This window comes from Macaca nemestrina, chromosome 1, assembly GCF_043159975.1.
Source record: "Macaca nemestrina isolate mMacNem1 chromosome 1, mMacNem.hap1, whole genome shotgun sequence".
NCBI classification, from domain to species: Eukaryota; Metazoa; Chordata; class Mammalia; order Primates; family Cercopithecidae; genus Macaca; species Macaca nemestrina.
The window spans coordinates 82,075,757-82,093,023 of NC_092125.1; the positions used below are offsets into that span (position 1 = coordinate 82,075,757).

The following is a 17,267-nucleotide window of genomic DNA, read 5'->3' on the forward strand; positions in this document are numbered from 1 at the left end:
TGACTTCTTTTTTTTTTTTTTTTTTTTTTTTGAGACGGAGTCTCGCTCTGTCGCCCAAGCTGGAGTGCAGTGGCCGGATCTCAGCTCACTGCAAGCTCTGCCGCCCGAGTTTACACCATTCTCCTGCCTCAGCCTCCCGAGTAGCTGGGACTACAGGCGCCTGCCACCTCGCCCGGCTAGTTTTTTTGTATTTTTTAGTAGAGACGGGGTTTCACCGTGTTAGCCAGGATGGTCTTGATCTCCTGACCTCGTGATCCGCCCGTCTCGGCCTCCCAAAGTGCTGGGATTACAGGCTTGAGCCACCGCGCCCGGCAGCTGACTTCTTTAAAGTCCGCCATCTTAACCATTTCACACCAGAATGCCTCCTCAGGGGAAAACATATAATTAAGGTAAATAATACAGATTGTTAGTCTGTCTTAGGTATAACAAGGAGAAATCCTACCACCTTAAACTTTTAATGAATCAGGCTTAAAAAAAAAAGGCAAAATTTTAAAGACTAGATCCAACATCTTATAAAACAGGTTTCTTAAACACACCCAACAAAGTAGAGACATTTACTGTCGTGAAGTGTGATACATGTACTCCACATGCTTCTTTCATTTTATCTCAGATGTGGAAAATCACCAAGTTTTAAAAAACATTAAGTGACAATATACTTCACAATGTGCAATGGCTAAAATGTTGTTCTTTGAATGTTATCTGACTGTGGTTAATATAAATCATAAGCAGTACAGTATAATGACACTTGTCAATCCCACTGTTAAAGAATGTACGAGATAGTTGCTTCTATTTTACTTAAAACGAGAAGAAAAAAGTAAGACACTTTACTAGGAAAAGAACAGCAGAATCTTAATTAAAAAGAAAGTATGAGGCCGGGCGCGGTGGCTCACACCTGTAATCCCAGCACTTTGGGAGGCCGAGACGGGCAGATCACGAGGTCAGGAGATCAAGACCATCCTGACTAGCACGGTGAAACCCCGTCTCCACTAAAAAATACAAAAAACTAGCTGGGCGAGGTGGCGGGCGCCTGTAGTCCCAGCTACTCGGGAGGCTGAGGCAGGAGAATGGCGTGAACCCGGGAGGCGGAGCTTGCACTGAGCCAAGATTGCGCCACTGCACTCCAGCCTGGGCAACAGAGCGAGACTCCGTCTCAAAAAAAAAAAAAAAAAAAGAAAGTATGATACTTTTACCAATTCTATTTTTCCTTTTTTCTCCTTGAAAATGTGGATTATTTTGACACAGCAACAAAAAGGCCAGAAAATAACAAGTGGCTGTAACGTGGATTAGTTTTGGTCAATGTGGCATAAAACTTCCTTCTTTTCTTATGTTTAAAACTCAAAGAGAATCAAGCCTTAGAACTTAGGAGCCACAGAGTTGTTTAAAAACTGTTAACCTCTATTTTAAAACTTTTTTTTCTAGCTTCAAATGTTTAGTACATAAAAGTTTTAAGCAAACATTTACTGTAGCCAATTGTTAAAAATAACTCTGGACAATCATTATCTTTGAATACTATCATATCTAAAAGATAATAAGGAATCAAACGCAAAGTACATTTACAAAAAATTCTTTTAATGTTATTTTGCTTTTGACCAGGTTTTAAACTCATAGTTCAGCATCCTACTTCCTTCCGTGCTTACTGAAGCAAAGTGGCTTCAAATTAAACTATGAAAAAGCATACTTCATTCAGACATTCTGGGATTTTTATTTTCTCTCACCTATTTCAAAGTGAGAGAACTGAAGCTTAAATTTCAAACAAAAGCTTACCATTTGGAAGGAGTGAGGAAGGTGCACTCAAGTCAAAACACACAAAATTTTAGAATAACTTTCGTATGTTAAAGTACAAAGAAATCTTAGGGATCACCATGGTCGCCAGAGATTTTCAGACTTCGTTGAAGGGGAAGAAGAGGCTGAAGAGGGGTCCCTCAGCCCAGTTACCCCTCCCTGCCCTCACTTCATCCAGAGCCCTTCCAATTTTACCACTGTTGTAAGTTTGAGGTTTCACCTAACATTTCATTTTTTAAAATTTCACCGCTAGAAAATTTGAAAGAAGATTGACATCACCAAGAGAGAAGTTACACCATCTGCCTGATTTCACACAGCCAAGCTAGTAATCAAAAGTTTCAAACCCAGGTCTTTTGAGTCCCGGTCGAGTGCTGCTTCCCTAATATGTGACATCAGCTAGAGAAGAAACAGCAAATGCAGTGTTTACAGGGGTAGGAACAAAACTCTGTTTCTTTCACAAATAAATGGGTTCTCTCTAAAACAGAAAATTGTTCTTTATATTGAATAAAATGCATTATGAAAACATTTATAAGATCCACTCTGTGCCAAGGGAATCATAAAATAAAAATGCAAACTGGGAAGAAGAATGTGACCACCAAGAAGACCATAACCAAGTAAAGGACTCCAGAAAAGGCCATGAGATAGCACATTACTTACAGGAGGCAGAGAGACCTGCCCGGTGATTTCAGGCGGGCGCATGCTCACTGAGTCTTCTCCTGGCCCTTCAGGCTCCCCGGATGGGTATGGTGGGGGTGGGTATGGAGGGTACTCCTCCAGATACACATCAAGCAGATGGGGGGACTCTGGATTTGGTTCTTCCGGGTTTTTCTGGAGATTTGGGCTGTTGTCTGGGACTCCCTCAGGCTCATAATCAAGGCCAGGAGAAGGAACTGGCATGTCACTGTTCTCTGTACTGGCACTCCCCACATCCTCTGGGGACAATGACTCAGGAACCAGAGAGACCACTTCCTTCTCGGGCTCCACATGTAAATATGGATTCTGGATTTCTACTGGGCTTTCTGAGCTGGCAGTCACAGAAGCTGACTTGGATGGGTATGATGGGACAGAGATGGTCTCCATGGCCGCTATGGTGGTCCTCTGATACAAAAGCTTCTGAATATTTGGCCCGTTAGGACCTTCTGGCTCTGTAATAGAACTACGTTTCTTTAGTGGCCTTGGTGCATTAGATAATTTCTTTCGTAGGGCTTCTAGGTCAGCATCACTCTGGTTTCGGTAAGGATTAGATAAAAAAGGCAGTAATTTAGTTGGGCTGAGTGGCCGAGGAATTCTTTCGTTTTCATGGTTCTCCTGAACTGAAGAAACAGGCTCTGTTTCAGGTTCTGGACTGCCAGGCTTGCCCTGGCTATTGGAATAAATGTTCTCTGGGTGCTGCTGTTGATTCTGGGCAGCAGCAATTACAGGCTTACCATATACTAATTGGAAAAGGAAAAAAAAAAGTCCTGATTAGCATTAATTAAACAAAACTGGCAAGAAACAGAAACAGCTAACAATAACTAAAGCCTCTTTTAATTTCATAGTTGTTACTACATAATCCCCTTCAAATATAATTAATTTTTAAAAATAACAAATTACAAAGCAGGGAACCCATCTTTGCATAATAAACTTATTACAGAATCAAAATCCCCACTGAGTGTAACATGCACCATACCTCATGAAACAATAAGAAAATGTTGTCAATTTTAAGAAATCACTGTCTGTGGCCGGGAGTGGAGGCTCAGGCCTGTAATCCCAGCACTTTGGGAGGCCGAGGCGGGCGGATCACGAGGTCGGGAGATCCAGACCATCATGGCTAACACAGTGAAACCCTGTCTCTACTAAAAATACAAAAAATTAGCCAGGCGCGGTGGCAAGCGCCTGTAGTCCCAGTTACTTGGGAGGCTGTGGCAGGAGACTGAGGCAGGAGAACGGCATGAATCCGGGAGCTGGAGCTTGCAGTGAGCTGAGATCACGCCACTGCAGTCCAGCCTGGGCAACAGAGCAAGACTCTTGTCTCAAAAAAAAAAAAAAAAAAAAAAAAAAAAAATCACTGACTGTAGCATCCAAATTTAAAATAACAAAATGTGAAAAACATTTAGAACCAATGAAAACAGATAATCCTCTCATGTGTCCAGATTAAAACTAAACATCTTTCACTTTTTAAAAGTGAATCAACGTTGAGAACTTCTATTTGGCTTACAAAATTATTAAGAACCACTTATAGTTACCAAAGATATTCCCTGTTAACATTCTGATTATATTAAAATTATCTAATTCCCAAATTATTCCATTTTCACCAAAGACCCATGAAAAGAGTAACAGGTAGCATATATACTGATTCTTTGCTGTCTAACTTTAATTATGACATCTTAGGTCACAATTACATTGTTATTTCATGACTACAAAGCTATTTTCATTCAATTAAAACATAGTTTTATTCTAGTCCTATGAAGTAATAATTTAGAAAGAATCCAACAAATTTCCAAACTGTGTATGTTTAATACGAACTAACCTTATGTTTTTACATTTAGCTAGTGGCTATGTCCTCATTACAATGACTCTAAAATACAATACAGAATACATGCATGTTTTCTCTTTTTTAGACGGAGTTTCGCTCTTGTTGCCCAGGCTGGAGTGCAATGGCACCATCTCGGCTCAGTAGCTGGGATTACAGGCATGTGCCATCATGCCCAGCTAATTTTGTATTTTTAGTAGAGACGGGGTTTCTCCATGTTGGTCAGGCTGGTCTCAAACTCCCAACCTCAGGAGACCTGCCCACCTTGGCCTCCCAAAGTGCTGGGATTACAGGCGTGAGCCATTGAGCCCAGTCACAGTAGAGAATATTTTTAATAATAATAATATATATAAAGACATATAGACACACATTATACAGACACACACAAATATGTGTATGATGCGTGTATATATATCTATATATACATGTCTATGTATGTTTATATATGTGTATATATGTATATATACACATATACACATGTATATACCTATACACACACACACACACACGTGTATATATACACACATACACACGCACACACGCACACACACACACAGACGGGCAGTGATCCAGTCCTCTATGTGACAAGAACATCTGGTCAACCTACAGTGAAGACACACACCTTCCTTGTGCACTGTAATGACCCATGTATATTTGGTTCCCACTCACCAATAAGCCCCTCCAGACTTGAGACCACACTTTATTCATCTATTATCTTTCGTGCCTACTACTGTAGGAGTAGACATTTAGCAAGCACTCTTTTAAACTCCCAGTAAAGAACAGAAGCCACAGTTAAAAACCCTTAGCATCAGTCAAAATAGGGATTATTTTGCAGTCTGCTGAGAGATGGCAGCTCTGGTGTAGAACTTAAGCACGTCACCTACGAACGTGAAGAACCTTACCACTTGAAAAGTGTGGCCCTCTGGTATGAGTCTTGGTCAACGCGCTCTGCACAGCCTGCTGGAAGTTTTTTCCTGGAGCCTGCTGCTGCGTATACATGGAATATATTGAACTTGCTGCCACGGTCTGGGGTTTTCTGAAGGGTGGAAGTAAGGTGTCTTTGGAAGGCTGGGGAGTAAAGGGCCGGACAGCAGCAGCAGGTGGACTTTCTTGCTTAGAACCTGGAGAAAGGGTCTGGTCTTGGCCAACTGAAGGTATGCTGGGAGACAGCAGCACTCTCGGCTGCTGCCCTGATGGTTTTGGTTTAGTTCCCATGGACGGAACAACTGTTGACAACTGCTGAGAACTTCCATCTGGCTTAACATCTGAAGGTGGCTGATTAGTTTGTCCAAAATAAGGCAAATTAATCTGTTTTGGTTTTGTAGGAACAGGAGGTGGTACTTTAGCCACATTTTTATTTGCAGCCTATAACACACACACAAAAAGCCAGTTAAAATACTATACAACTGGGTACACAGGATGTTCTAGATAACCTAATTTCACAAATGTAAGTATACACTATAAAAATATTAGCTCTGGCACGGTGCAATGGCTCATGCCTGTAATACCAGCACTTTGGGAGGCCGAGGCAGGAGGATCATGAGGTCAGGAGTTCGAGACCAGCCTGGCCAATATGGTGAAACCCCATCTCTACTAAAAAAAAATACAAAAATCAGCCAGGTATAGTGGTGGGCGCCTGTAGTCCCAGCTACTTGGGAGGCTGAGGCAGAAGAATCACTTGAATCCAGGAGGTGGAGGTTGCAGTGAGCCAAGATTGCGTCACTACACTCCAGCCTGGGCGACAGAGCGAGACTCCATCTCGGAAAATAATATATATATATATATATATAAACTCATATTTTTTAATTGTTAGTTTTTGTTTTTATATATTTATTTCTTTTATTTATGTATAGACAGGGTCTCATTTTGTTGCTCAGGCTGGTCTCGAACTCCTAGTCTCAAGTGATCCTCCTCCCACCTCAGCTTCCCAAAGTGCTGGGACTACAGGTGTGGGCCACCACGCCTGGCTGTTAACTAGTTTTTTTTTGTTTGTTTTTTTGTGTTTTTTTTGAGACAGAGTTTCACTCTTTCTGCCCAGGCTGGAGTGCAATGGTGCGATCTTGGCTCACCACAACCTCCGCCTCCCGGGTTCAAGCGATTCTCCTGCCTCAGCCTCCCGACTAGCTGGGATTACAGGCATGTGCCACCACCCCGGCTAATTTTGTATTTTTAGTAGAGACGGGGTTTCTCCATGTTGGTCAGGCTGGTCTTGAACTCCCGACCTCAGGTGATCCACCTGCCTCGGCCTCCCAAAGTGCTAGGATTACAAGCGTGAGCCACCGCGCCCGGCAACTAGTTTTAAATCTCTATATTTACTCACATTTAATAATGAACTTCATAAATGCAATACAATCTCTCCCCTTTATGACTTCCACCTTGTTTCCACTTCCTATCTGGGCAATTTTAATACATTTAAGTGCCCACTTGAAAACTTTTGCTGTCATCTTTCATACTCAGATGGCATCAATAATGGGAAACCATTCTTGTTCACTGGAATTTCATGCAATCTAGACAACTGTAATAAAACACACCTAACTTGGAGCACTCACACATAACCTGGTTATCAACGATTAAGACTGCAACAGTTACAGAAAATTCACCACACAATCATTTTGTAATTTTGAAGAAATAACATACTTTAATAATACAAATACAGTGTTCTTTGATGCACTTATACTTTTTAGAGAATCACACGAAATACGACCCAAAACAAGCATGTCAGTCATTCTCCCACCAGGTGTGAGAGCACAGACTCACGCAAGAGAAATTAAAATAACAGAATGCTAATGTGTTTTCTAATCTCCTACGTACATCCTGTTTCTTCTGCTCTCCCTCACATAATACTTTATCCCTTCTAAACACTACATTATAGAATTACTATTAAATTGTAAAAACCCGGATATTTGTAGGTACCTGAGCATCCCGCAAGATATCTTCACTGCTCTGGTTCTTCCTCAGAGTACCAAAGGAAGGTGGGGCAGTGGACTGGTCTACTGCATCAAACATTGAGAACGGACGCACCTTCTTCTCTTTCTCCCTCAGTGGAACCTCTCCATCATCAACTAAAGACCAAAAAATCACAATGACATTCAAACTGTTTGGAATAATATATCTCATTCACTCGTAAGTTTCTCTCTCCTAAATCTCCCTGAAAATCTGTGTCCACAAAGCACATTCCTATTTTTTAATTAAATTAATAAAAGGATAACCCAAGCACTATAATGATCGCACCTGAGTTCTCCCACTAAATTAAGGTGTTCTGGAAATAAATTAAATACCGTTAAATATTGTCCCTTGTGTTAACACACTAGAAAATGAACTATTAGCCGGGTGCAGTGGCTCACGCCTGTAATCCAAGCACTTTGGGAAGTGGAAGCAGGTAGTTCACTTGAGCCCAGAAGTCCAGTCTGGGCAACATGGTGAAACCCCATCTCTACAAAAAACAGAGAAATTAGCCAGGCATGGTGCACACACCTGTAGTACCAGCTACTAGGGAGGCTGAGGTAGGAGGATCACTTGAGCCCAGGAGGTGGAGGCTGCACCAGTGAGCCATGAGCACACCACTGCACTCCAGCCTGGGTGACACAGTGAGACCCTGTCTCTAAAAAAAACAAAACAAAAAGGACAGGACAGGACAGGACAGGACAGGACAGGACAGGACAGGACAGGACAGGAAAGGAAAGGAAAGGAAAGGAAAGGAAAGGAAAGGAAAGGAAAGGAAAGGAAAGGAAAGGAAAGGAAAGGAAAGGAAAGGAAAGGAAAGGAAAGGGACAAGGACAGGAAGGGACAAGGACAAGGACAGGAAAGAAAATGAACTATCTAAAAGGAATACACAGCACCTTTTAGATGACCAAAATTTAATGTCCAGGAGTAGCACAAATAAATCTCACCTTGATCCAGAGCATTCCCAGTGCTTTGAGGTGCAGAAGCAGAGCCTTGGCTCGGGAAAAGATCTGCATTTGAAGGACTCCAATCAGGGCCAGCTGGATGGATTTTAGAGCCTAAAATACAGAAAAGCAGCTACAAATAACTCAGCATTCTAAAGATATTTTTAATGATTTTTACTACTAAGACTTTCAATCTCTAAAAACATCTTTAAATTCTAGACTCACAACAACCCCAATAAATTTACTTAGAAAATACTGTATTATATTTTATATTCCAATTTAGTACTTTACTCAAGCAATTTAAAAGTAGTCACAGCAAGTCTGCTTGAACCAGTAAAGACACATTATTCTTCATTGTATTAGAAAACATCACCATCACACCCAGAAAATAATTTCCAATTCAAGAGACCTAAGGGTCTAAGGTGTATTTTATAAATGGTATTTTAAGTGACACATGCACAACAGTAAATATGTGGACCCTTACTCTAGGACTTCAACTGCAGTCTTTCACAAATCAGCATATTCAGGTTTTTTCTACACAGATACTTAAATTTCAAAAGCCACCGCTTTCATTTTTCCTCACAGAAACAAAGCAAATATAACTCTTTCCACAATAAAATCCAGACTGCAAGGTACTATTGTTTCACAGTAGTAATTATGGGAAAATAACAAATAATTTGAAAATCAGCTATTTTTTTGCACATGATAACGGTTAGAGAACAGAGACAATACTAGCTATTACTTCTTCTGTCCAGGGGTCTGAATGGTAAGGTCATTAAAGGATGCTTTACCCCCAATTTTCCTACAATTCTCCCTACACTTTCTACTACTATTACAAAACACTGGCTTGCACCTCTCCATGTATCTGAGAAGTATACAGAATGCAAAGATCACTAACACAAGGAGCTTCTGCTATTTTCACTTTTAATCTCCCGATACGTTTAATGTTATTCTAAAAATTATCAGCAAATTCTCACATGTAAGCAGATATGAATATTTAACACCACTCATCAACATAATAGATTCAGAACCTCACATTCTGTAAAGATGACACCACGAACACTTACATATGTTTTTACACAAAAAGAAAAGTTCTCAAGTTATTAATATCAGATCAAAATTTCCTTAGCAACAAAAAGGAACTTTTTAAAACAATTTTCAGCTTTATAAAGATATTGTATTTTATTTCATTTCCTGAATAGAATTGTATTATTTAGGGTTAAGAAAAATCATCCTTGTACAACTATGGTATCAATTTTAATTTTTTTAACTTACCATTACACTAGCAAAGAATACAAAAGGATTTTTAGAATTCAAACATGAATAATGAATACAAAGAAAGATTTTTTTTAAAACTCAAACTTGGGAGAAAGAATAGTGGGGATAGGAAAGAACTAGGCTCTGCAGGACTTTTTACCTTTAGTTTGTGAAGCAGCCCCAGATCTCATGTTGGGCAGCGTCTGCATTTTCATCGGCCCCTCTGAAGCCTGCATGACCAAGGAACCATCCGGCAGGGCTGGCTTCACCAGCAATTCAGGCCTTGAGGGCATTCGAGGCATAGTAGATGACTGGATATAGGGACCTACTGCAGCCACACGGCTTGGGGCTGACGCGGCTTGCTGGGGAAGATTTCCATCAGATGAAACCTTAGGAAAGAAGCACAGGTCCTTCAGTATTAAAAATCACCTCAGGAGATCAGACTTAGAAACTAAGATGTGACATTTTCTTTTTTAAAATGAGGACTTTCAGAATCTAGCCATAGAGTCTACAGAAAAACATTCCAAAATAAACACTCCCCAATGAACTCTCACCCACACTTTATTACAAGTATTAGAAAGACAAACAGAGCTACACAGGTAATAACATTAAAAAGTAAAAAAGCAGCGGATTGTCTTTTGAGGATCCATAAACAGCGTCTGTTTTCTGACGGCACACTGAATAATGATTCTGAAGAAGGTGCCTATGAGTAACCTCACCGGGCTGGTCATCCTTTTCCCTCCTCCCCCAAACCATTACAAAACGGCCCACTTACTGGTAGATTTTCTTTTTGCTGTAGAGCTGCCTTCTTCTTCCACAGCCGGTCCCTCAGCTCATTAACACGCTTATCCATGACTGCCACTTCTGAATTACGCTTATTCAAACACTCCCTCTGTTGTTGTAGCTTGGCATTCTGCTCTTGATTCAATTTGTTTCTTAGCTGAATAAAAGAGAGGGGAAAAAAGGTAGCCAAGGAGTAGGAAGAAAATGTCTCAAACGTTAATCACATGGTTAACTATTACATAATTTCTAAAAATATGAGGTCCCTCCACCCCTCCACACTTCTCATCTCATGGTTTAAAATTAAGTGACACCTGTGCAAGACCACCAGCTGTGGTTATGAGGAATGTCTCAAATTTCCTGTCTGGGGTACTATAAAGTTTACTCTGGATTCTCTGGAGTTTAGCTTCCCCCTACAACCTGCCTTTTCTTTAAGGAAAGGCAACTGAAATCTAGCACCTCTTGCTACTTATATGAGCAACTCTGTTTCTGGAAAGGAGGTTGTACAGCATTTGGCAAACAGCTACGATCTACCTGCAGCTCCTTATAGAGGCGATCAAGCTCAGCCACCGCAGACTGATTGTCATGGTGGCCGTCAATCCTGCCGTTCTTGAGCATCTCGAGCTGCCTGGTCAGTTCTTCTACTTTTGACACAGCCAGGACGAGCTCCCTCTGTTTTTGCTGGAACAAACTATTCATCTGTTCAATTTCCTCCACTAGATGAGAGAGAGAATAACAACAACAGTTGAAAAGAAAAATAAGAATGGACTACTTCCCAGGCAACCAGGCTTTACAATAAACTTTCTAATAAACAGTAGAAAAATTTTTCAGAATGTCCTAGAAGCAACCTACTTCTTTCAGAAGCAACTGAAATCAACAGAGACGTCTTTAAACCTCTGTGCTTCAATCTCAATGTATCGTTATTGGAATTTGCATTAAAAATATTATTAAACTCCACATTTTACAAACAATGAAAATTTCTTTAGAACTTTCAATTTTAGAAGATTACGTGGGTCTATTAAATCATTAACATTCTGATTAAAATGGTATGTAATAGATGGAGCTATTACATGAATAAAAATCCTTGCCTTCATCAAACTCTCAGTCAAAAAATGTTAAGAGAGGAAAAAATACTACATTTTCCAAAGGTATCTTAGAAATCCTGTATAAAACATTCAACAGCTGAATCCAATTCAGAGGAACCTGTGGCATCAAAACTGCAGTGAATAATATTTTTTTTCAAAAGATTCCCTTTAAAGTTATCTACAGATCAACCATGGTGGCTTGCACCTGTAACCCCAGCTACTCAGGAGGCTGAGGTGGGAGGATCACTTGAGGCCAGGGTTCAAAAGACCAGCCTGGGCAACATAGTAAGACTCTGTCTCAAAAAAACAAAACAAAACAAAAAAAAAAAACAGACAAAAAGATATAGAAAAAAGTAAATCTATGAGGAACAACTTACCAAGTTTCCCATTGCTTAGTCTCTTCTGTTCCACGTGGCCTTTAAGTGCTCTCACTTTTTTTAGCTTAGCTTCCTGATTCTCAGCTATTTCTTTTAGCCTTTTAAGCTTCTCCTGCTCAGCAACTTGTTGCTGTTGTCGCTGATCTTGTTGTTTCAAAAACTTTAAGCGCTGTTCCTAAAAATAAAAGTAATCATTAGGTATGTCATTTTAGATAGGTACACCACTAAGCTCAAAATAGCCTAACCGCAACACTTAGATGTTGAGATTGAGGTACACTTGTAACCCTGGTCTGGTCTCCCTTCTTCCTAAACACTGCTATCAGAATCACAATGGAAGTCTGTTCAAAACAGATACTCCTAAGCCCACCCTAGAATCATGGGGATAAGATCCAGGAATCAGTATTTTTAACCCAAGTGGTTCTCATGCAGCAAGGATGCAGCGATTCTTGAACTAGTTTTCATAAACTGTTGCAACAATTTTAAAAAGCAGCTCATGTAGAAATGGGAAGCATTATAAGAAAGTATTTAAATGTATAAGATTTGGAGTACATTTAGATTCAAACCCAAGCTCTGCCGCTTATTAGCTATGAGACCTTGAACAAACTGCATAACCTCACCAAGTATGCAAGTCTATGTTTCTTCATCTATAAAACGGGGATGATCAATAGTAACTACCAATGTTACTACGGTGAAGATTAAATGAAATGTGAAATGTAAATGTCTTTAAATGGTATTTTATGTAGTATATTCTCAATAAACGGTCACTGAAAAGAGCTAAAGAAATATTTAACACCTTTAGAAAGCTGCAATTATGGAATCTGAAACTGTTTCTCTCCCCTGCCCCAAGGTACTTTTGTTATAGCAGAAATTTTGTATTTATTACATTAAAAATTTTAACTAAAACTGAGTAACAGCCACACAATTTATAATCACAGGTAAACTAGTTCTTAGATTAATATGCCAAAAACATATAAGTAACATGGAAATAATCAAAACAAAAACCCTGGCTAAGGCAGGAGGATTACTTGAACCCAGGAATTCAAGTCCAGCCTGGGCAACACAGTGAGAACCTATATCAAAAGAAAAAAAAAAAAAAAAACCCACAAGCACTTGTTTTTTAGTCCTTGAAGACTAAAAAGGTTAGAGATTTATTCTTCAACAACCAACCTTTTTATTTGACTATATATCCTTACCACTCAATGTAATGTGCATGAGCATCACCTGGAAGCTTGTGAGAAATGCAGAAGCTCAAATCTCAACTCATACCTACTGAATCAGAATAGGCATTTCCAACACAATCCCTAGGAGATTCATATGTATCTTAAAGTTTGAGAAGCAATGATATATATGATTTTGGAAAAACTGGGGTCTGGTATTACAAACAGAAATGGATACACAGGAACCCTAGAAAGTATGAAATGGAAGTCCACACTGCGTGTTGAGAACTGCCTTGAAGAATTCCTGGCCATTATTTCAAAGCCCTGTTGGGTAACTTTGCCCATGACAAACCAACAAGTGTCTACCCCTGCTTCAGTGGCCTTATAATCACTAAAGGACTGGTCAGTTGTGGATCCTGGGTGTTAAGACCAGGGGTTGACAAACTATAGCTTGCAGGCCAAATCCAGCTTGCTATCTTGTTTTTGTAAGTAAAGTTTTATTGGGACATAGCCACACTATCTGTTTACCTATTATCCATGACAGCTTATAACAGCAGAGTTGAGTAGTTGCAACAGAGGCAGCAAACCTTGCAAAGCCCAAAATATTTACTATGTAGCCCTTTACAGAGAAAGGTCTGTTGGCTTTTGGGTCAGATTGGAAGCCTATGGCTGGCAGGAGAAGCAGCAGTTCTGATGGTAACGGAGTGGCTTCTTATATTTTCCTTGTTCAAGGCCAGGACTAGCGTTAGTTTGTGGATAAAGAATGTTCCCCAAAAAAAGGCAAGCAGCCCATTATTGGTTCCAAGCTCCAGAAGGGGACAGTATTAGATTATTCTGATCCAAGATTAACCATGCCATGTTAGAACTTTAATATTCCTCTTGCTGTGGCCCACAGTAGTTCCTAGGAGCAAAGATGAAGGGCTCTTTCCACCTTTCCTGTCTGACTGATAACCAGCATAGCATAGTTAATGTTGATCAGAATCAGGAGTCAGGAAGATCTTGAATAATTAGGATGATACAAGGATTTCTACAAAATGCTGTAGTAAGGACTTAAAGAGAGCACCAAGAGAGCACCAAACAGCAGGTGGCTTTTGGGTTGACAATGTCACCTCATATCTGTGAGGTAATTGGCTTAATGGGGGTAGAACGTAAATAGCCTTACACATACATTAACAATAGCGGCCTGTTAGGTCTTTTAAAAGAAGATACTACCAGCCAGGCACGATGGCTCACGCCTGTAATCCCAACACTTTGGGAGGCCAAAGTGGCAGATCACCTGAGGTCAGGAGTTTGAGACCAGCCTGGCCAACACGGTGAAACCCCATCTCTACAAAAAATACAAAATTTAGCCAGGTGTGGTGGCATTTGCCGGTAATCCCAGCTACTTGGGAGGCTGAGACAGTAGAATCACTTGAACTCAGGAGGTGGAGGTTGCAGTGAGCGGAGATCGTGCCACTGCACTCCAGCCTAGGCGACAGAGTGAGACTTCATCTCCAAAAAAAAAAGAAGATACTACCTTAGTTGCCAGCAATTGTTGCTGGGCTTCAATCTGTTGCTGCTGGCGAGATGCCATTTCCTGAAGTTCAGCAAGAGTCAGATCCATCCTAGGACTATTAACCTACAAGTAAAAACACAAATAAACACAATCCCAACTTACTATAAAATTATCACAGAGTTTCTACCCTCAAAAGTCTATGTAAAAGCTTCATCTGAACCAACTACGATAAAATTATTTAGTGATTTTTCTTTCATAATATTAAGCAGACCATTAATTCTTACATTAATACTCATCACATTGACTTTTTAAGATATAAAACATACTAATATACAATAATCTTTTATTTTAAGTTGTAAGTTTAAAATTAAATAGTTTCAACAGTCAGGGACATAAATGGAACAACTCAGAATTACCTTGTTCTGTAATTTATATTAGAACAGAAGATCATCTATTTGATCATATTAAACATGGTATTGAGGCACTGGCAGCAAACCTAGAATTTAGTCACTGGAATATCATTTAAAAATACAATAGCACTAAAAAATTCAAGACACATTGGGTCAACAGAAACAAAGCAAGGACATCCACTCTCACAACATCTATTCTACATTGTCCTAGAGGTTCTAGCCAATGCAATAAACAAGAAAGACAAATAAACAGCATCCAGATTGGTAAGAAAGAAGTTCAACTGCCTTCATAGACAATATAATCATCTATGAAGAAAATACTATGGAATCTCCAAAAAAAACTACCAGATAAATAGGTTACATAGCAAGACTGCAGGATAAAAAAAAAAAAAAATCAAATATGCAAAAGTCAAGTACATTTCAATATATTAGAAACAATTATAAATTTAAAAATTTTAAATACCATTTATAGTATCAAAAATATGAAATACTTAGGGATAAATTTAATAAATATGTAAGATGTATATACCAAAATCTCAAAAATTGCTGAAAGAAAATCCAAATAAATGGAGAGTTACACCATGTCCATGAATTGGAGGCTCAATACTGTCAAGACAGCAATTCTTCTCAAACTGATCTACAGATTCAACAAAATCTCAACTGAAATACAAACAGGCATTTTTGTAAAAATTGATGTTGATTCTAAAATTCATATGAAAGTAATAAGCATCTAGAATAGCCAAAACAACTCTGAGAAGAATAAAGTGTAAAACTTACATTATCTGACTTCAAGACTTATAAAAGTTCCAGTGACCAATCATGTGGTATTGACGTCAAAATAGACAAGCAGATCAATGAAACAGAATAGCGAGTACAAAAATAGCCCCATACAGGAGGCAACTGATTTTAGACAAAGGTGCAAAAGCAACTGAATGGAAAAAGAATAATCTTTCCAATACATACTGCTTATACAATTAGATATTCATATTAAAAAGATAAACTTTAGGGTCGGGCACAGTGGCTCACGCCTGTAATCCTAGAACTTTGGGAGGCCAAGGCGGGTGGATCACCTGAGGTCAGGAGTTCAAGACCAGCCTGACCAATATGGTGAAACCCTATATCTACTAAAAATACAAAAATTAGCTGGGCGTGGTGGCGGGCACCTATAATCATAGCTACTCAGGAGGTTGAGGCAGGAGAATCACTTGAATCTGGGAGGTGGAGCTTGCAGTGAGTTGAGATCGCACCATTGCACTCCAGCCTAGGCGACAGACTAAGACTCTGTCTCAAAAAAAAAAAAAAAAATGAACTTTGATTCTCACACCATATGCAAATGTTAACTCAATAGGGATCATAGATTTAAAGGTAAAACTGAAAACCACAAAACTTCTAAAAGAAAACAAAGAAAAAAAAAATCTCTGTGACCCTGGGTTGGGCAAAGAGTTCTTAGATACAACACTAAAAGTATGCTCCATTAAAAAAAAAAAAAAAATGGATCCAGACTATTAGAACTCTCAAACTCAGTAAGAGAGCAAAAAACTGGGCAAAAGATTTGAACAAATAATTTCACCAAAGAAGAAACACAGAGAGCAAATAAGCACATGAAAAGATGTCCAAAATCATTAGTCATTAGAGAAATACAAATTAAAACCACAATGCAATACCACTACACATATATTTTAATGGCTAAAATTTAAAAAACTGACCATACCAAACGTTGGCAAGGATGTGGAAACAGTAAAACTCTGGTGGGCATGTAAAATAATATGATCACTTTGGAAACATTTGGCAGCTTTTTAAAAATACATATATAAAGATATAATTTATCTCTTTAATAGAGACACAGTCTCGCTTTGTTGCCCAGGCTAGTCTCAAACTTCTGGCTCCAAGTGATCGTCCCGCCTCAGCCTCTAGTTGGTGGAGGAGGAGATACATTGTGTCCATATGCACTAAAACAATGGCTAAGATCATTTTTATCATTTGCATGTCATCCTTTCATCATTGTAAGATAACTATTAAATCAAAGAAAAGACTGGGCGCCATGGCTCATGTCTGTAATCCCAGCACTTTGGGAGGCAGAGGTAGGTGGATCACTTGAGGTCAGGAGTTCAAGACCAGTCTGGCCAACATGGTGAAACCCCATCTCTATTAAAAATACAAAAATTAGCTGGGTGTGGTGGCACACACCTGTAATCCCAGCTACTTGGGAGGCTGAGGCAGAAGAATGGCATGAACCCAGAAGTCAGAGTTTGCAGTGAGCCGAGACCATGCCACTGCACTCCAGCCTGGGCGATAGAATGTGACTTGGTCCCAGAAAACAGTAAAATAAAATAAAAATAAAAATAAGTCAAAGAAAAGAAAAAGAAGAATATGAAGACATAGTAAGAGCAAATGGTACTTAAGATCATCTGAATTCTACTATAAATGTACTGATGATTGGAAAAAGGTAATTTAGCTAATCCCTAATGGCACTAAAAATAGTGACCTCTGAAAAGAAATGTCTTCCAAATACACCAAAGATGCAT

The 17,267-nt window shown here is 39.4% G+C and overlaps 1 protein-coding gene across 2 annotated transcripts in view; it reads right to left on the reverse strand.

The window, feature by feature from the left end:
* Positions 1-17,267, reverse strand: part of LOC105478208 (tumor protein p53 binding protein 2) — a 68,700-nt gene that overhangs the window by 13,794 nt on the left and 37,639 nt on the right. For both annotated transcript variants that reach the window (XM_011735335.3, XM_011735342.3), the window contains 9 exons: positions 14,354-14,455; positions 11,681-11,855; positions 10,753-10,934; positions 10,214-10,378; positions 9,599-9,827; positions 8,185-8,295; positions 7,208-7,356; positions 5,197-5,659; positions 2,440-3,215 (listed from right to left, as the gene is read on the reverse strand). In XM_011735335.3, coding sequence (XP_011733637.2) covers positions 2,440-3,215; positions 5,197-5,659; positions 7,208-7,356; positions 8,185-8,295; positions 9,599-9,827; positions 10,214-10,378; positions 10,753-10,934; positions 11,681-11,855; positions 14,354-14,455 — 2,352 coding nt within the window. The remainder of the gene's footprint in view (positions 1-2,439; positions 3,216-5,196; positions 5,660-7,207; positions 7,357-8,184; positions 8,296-9,598; positions 9,828-10,213; positions 10,379-10,752; positions 10,935-11,680; positions 11,856-14,353; positions 14,456-17,267) is intronic.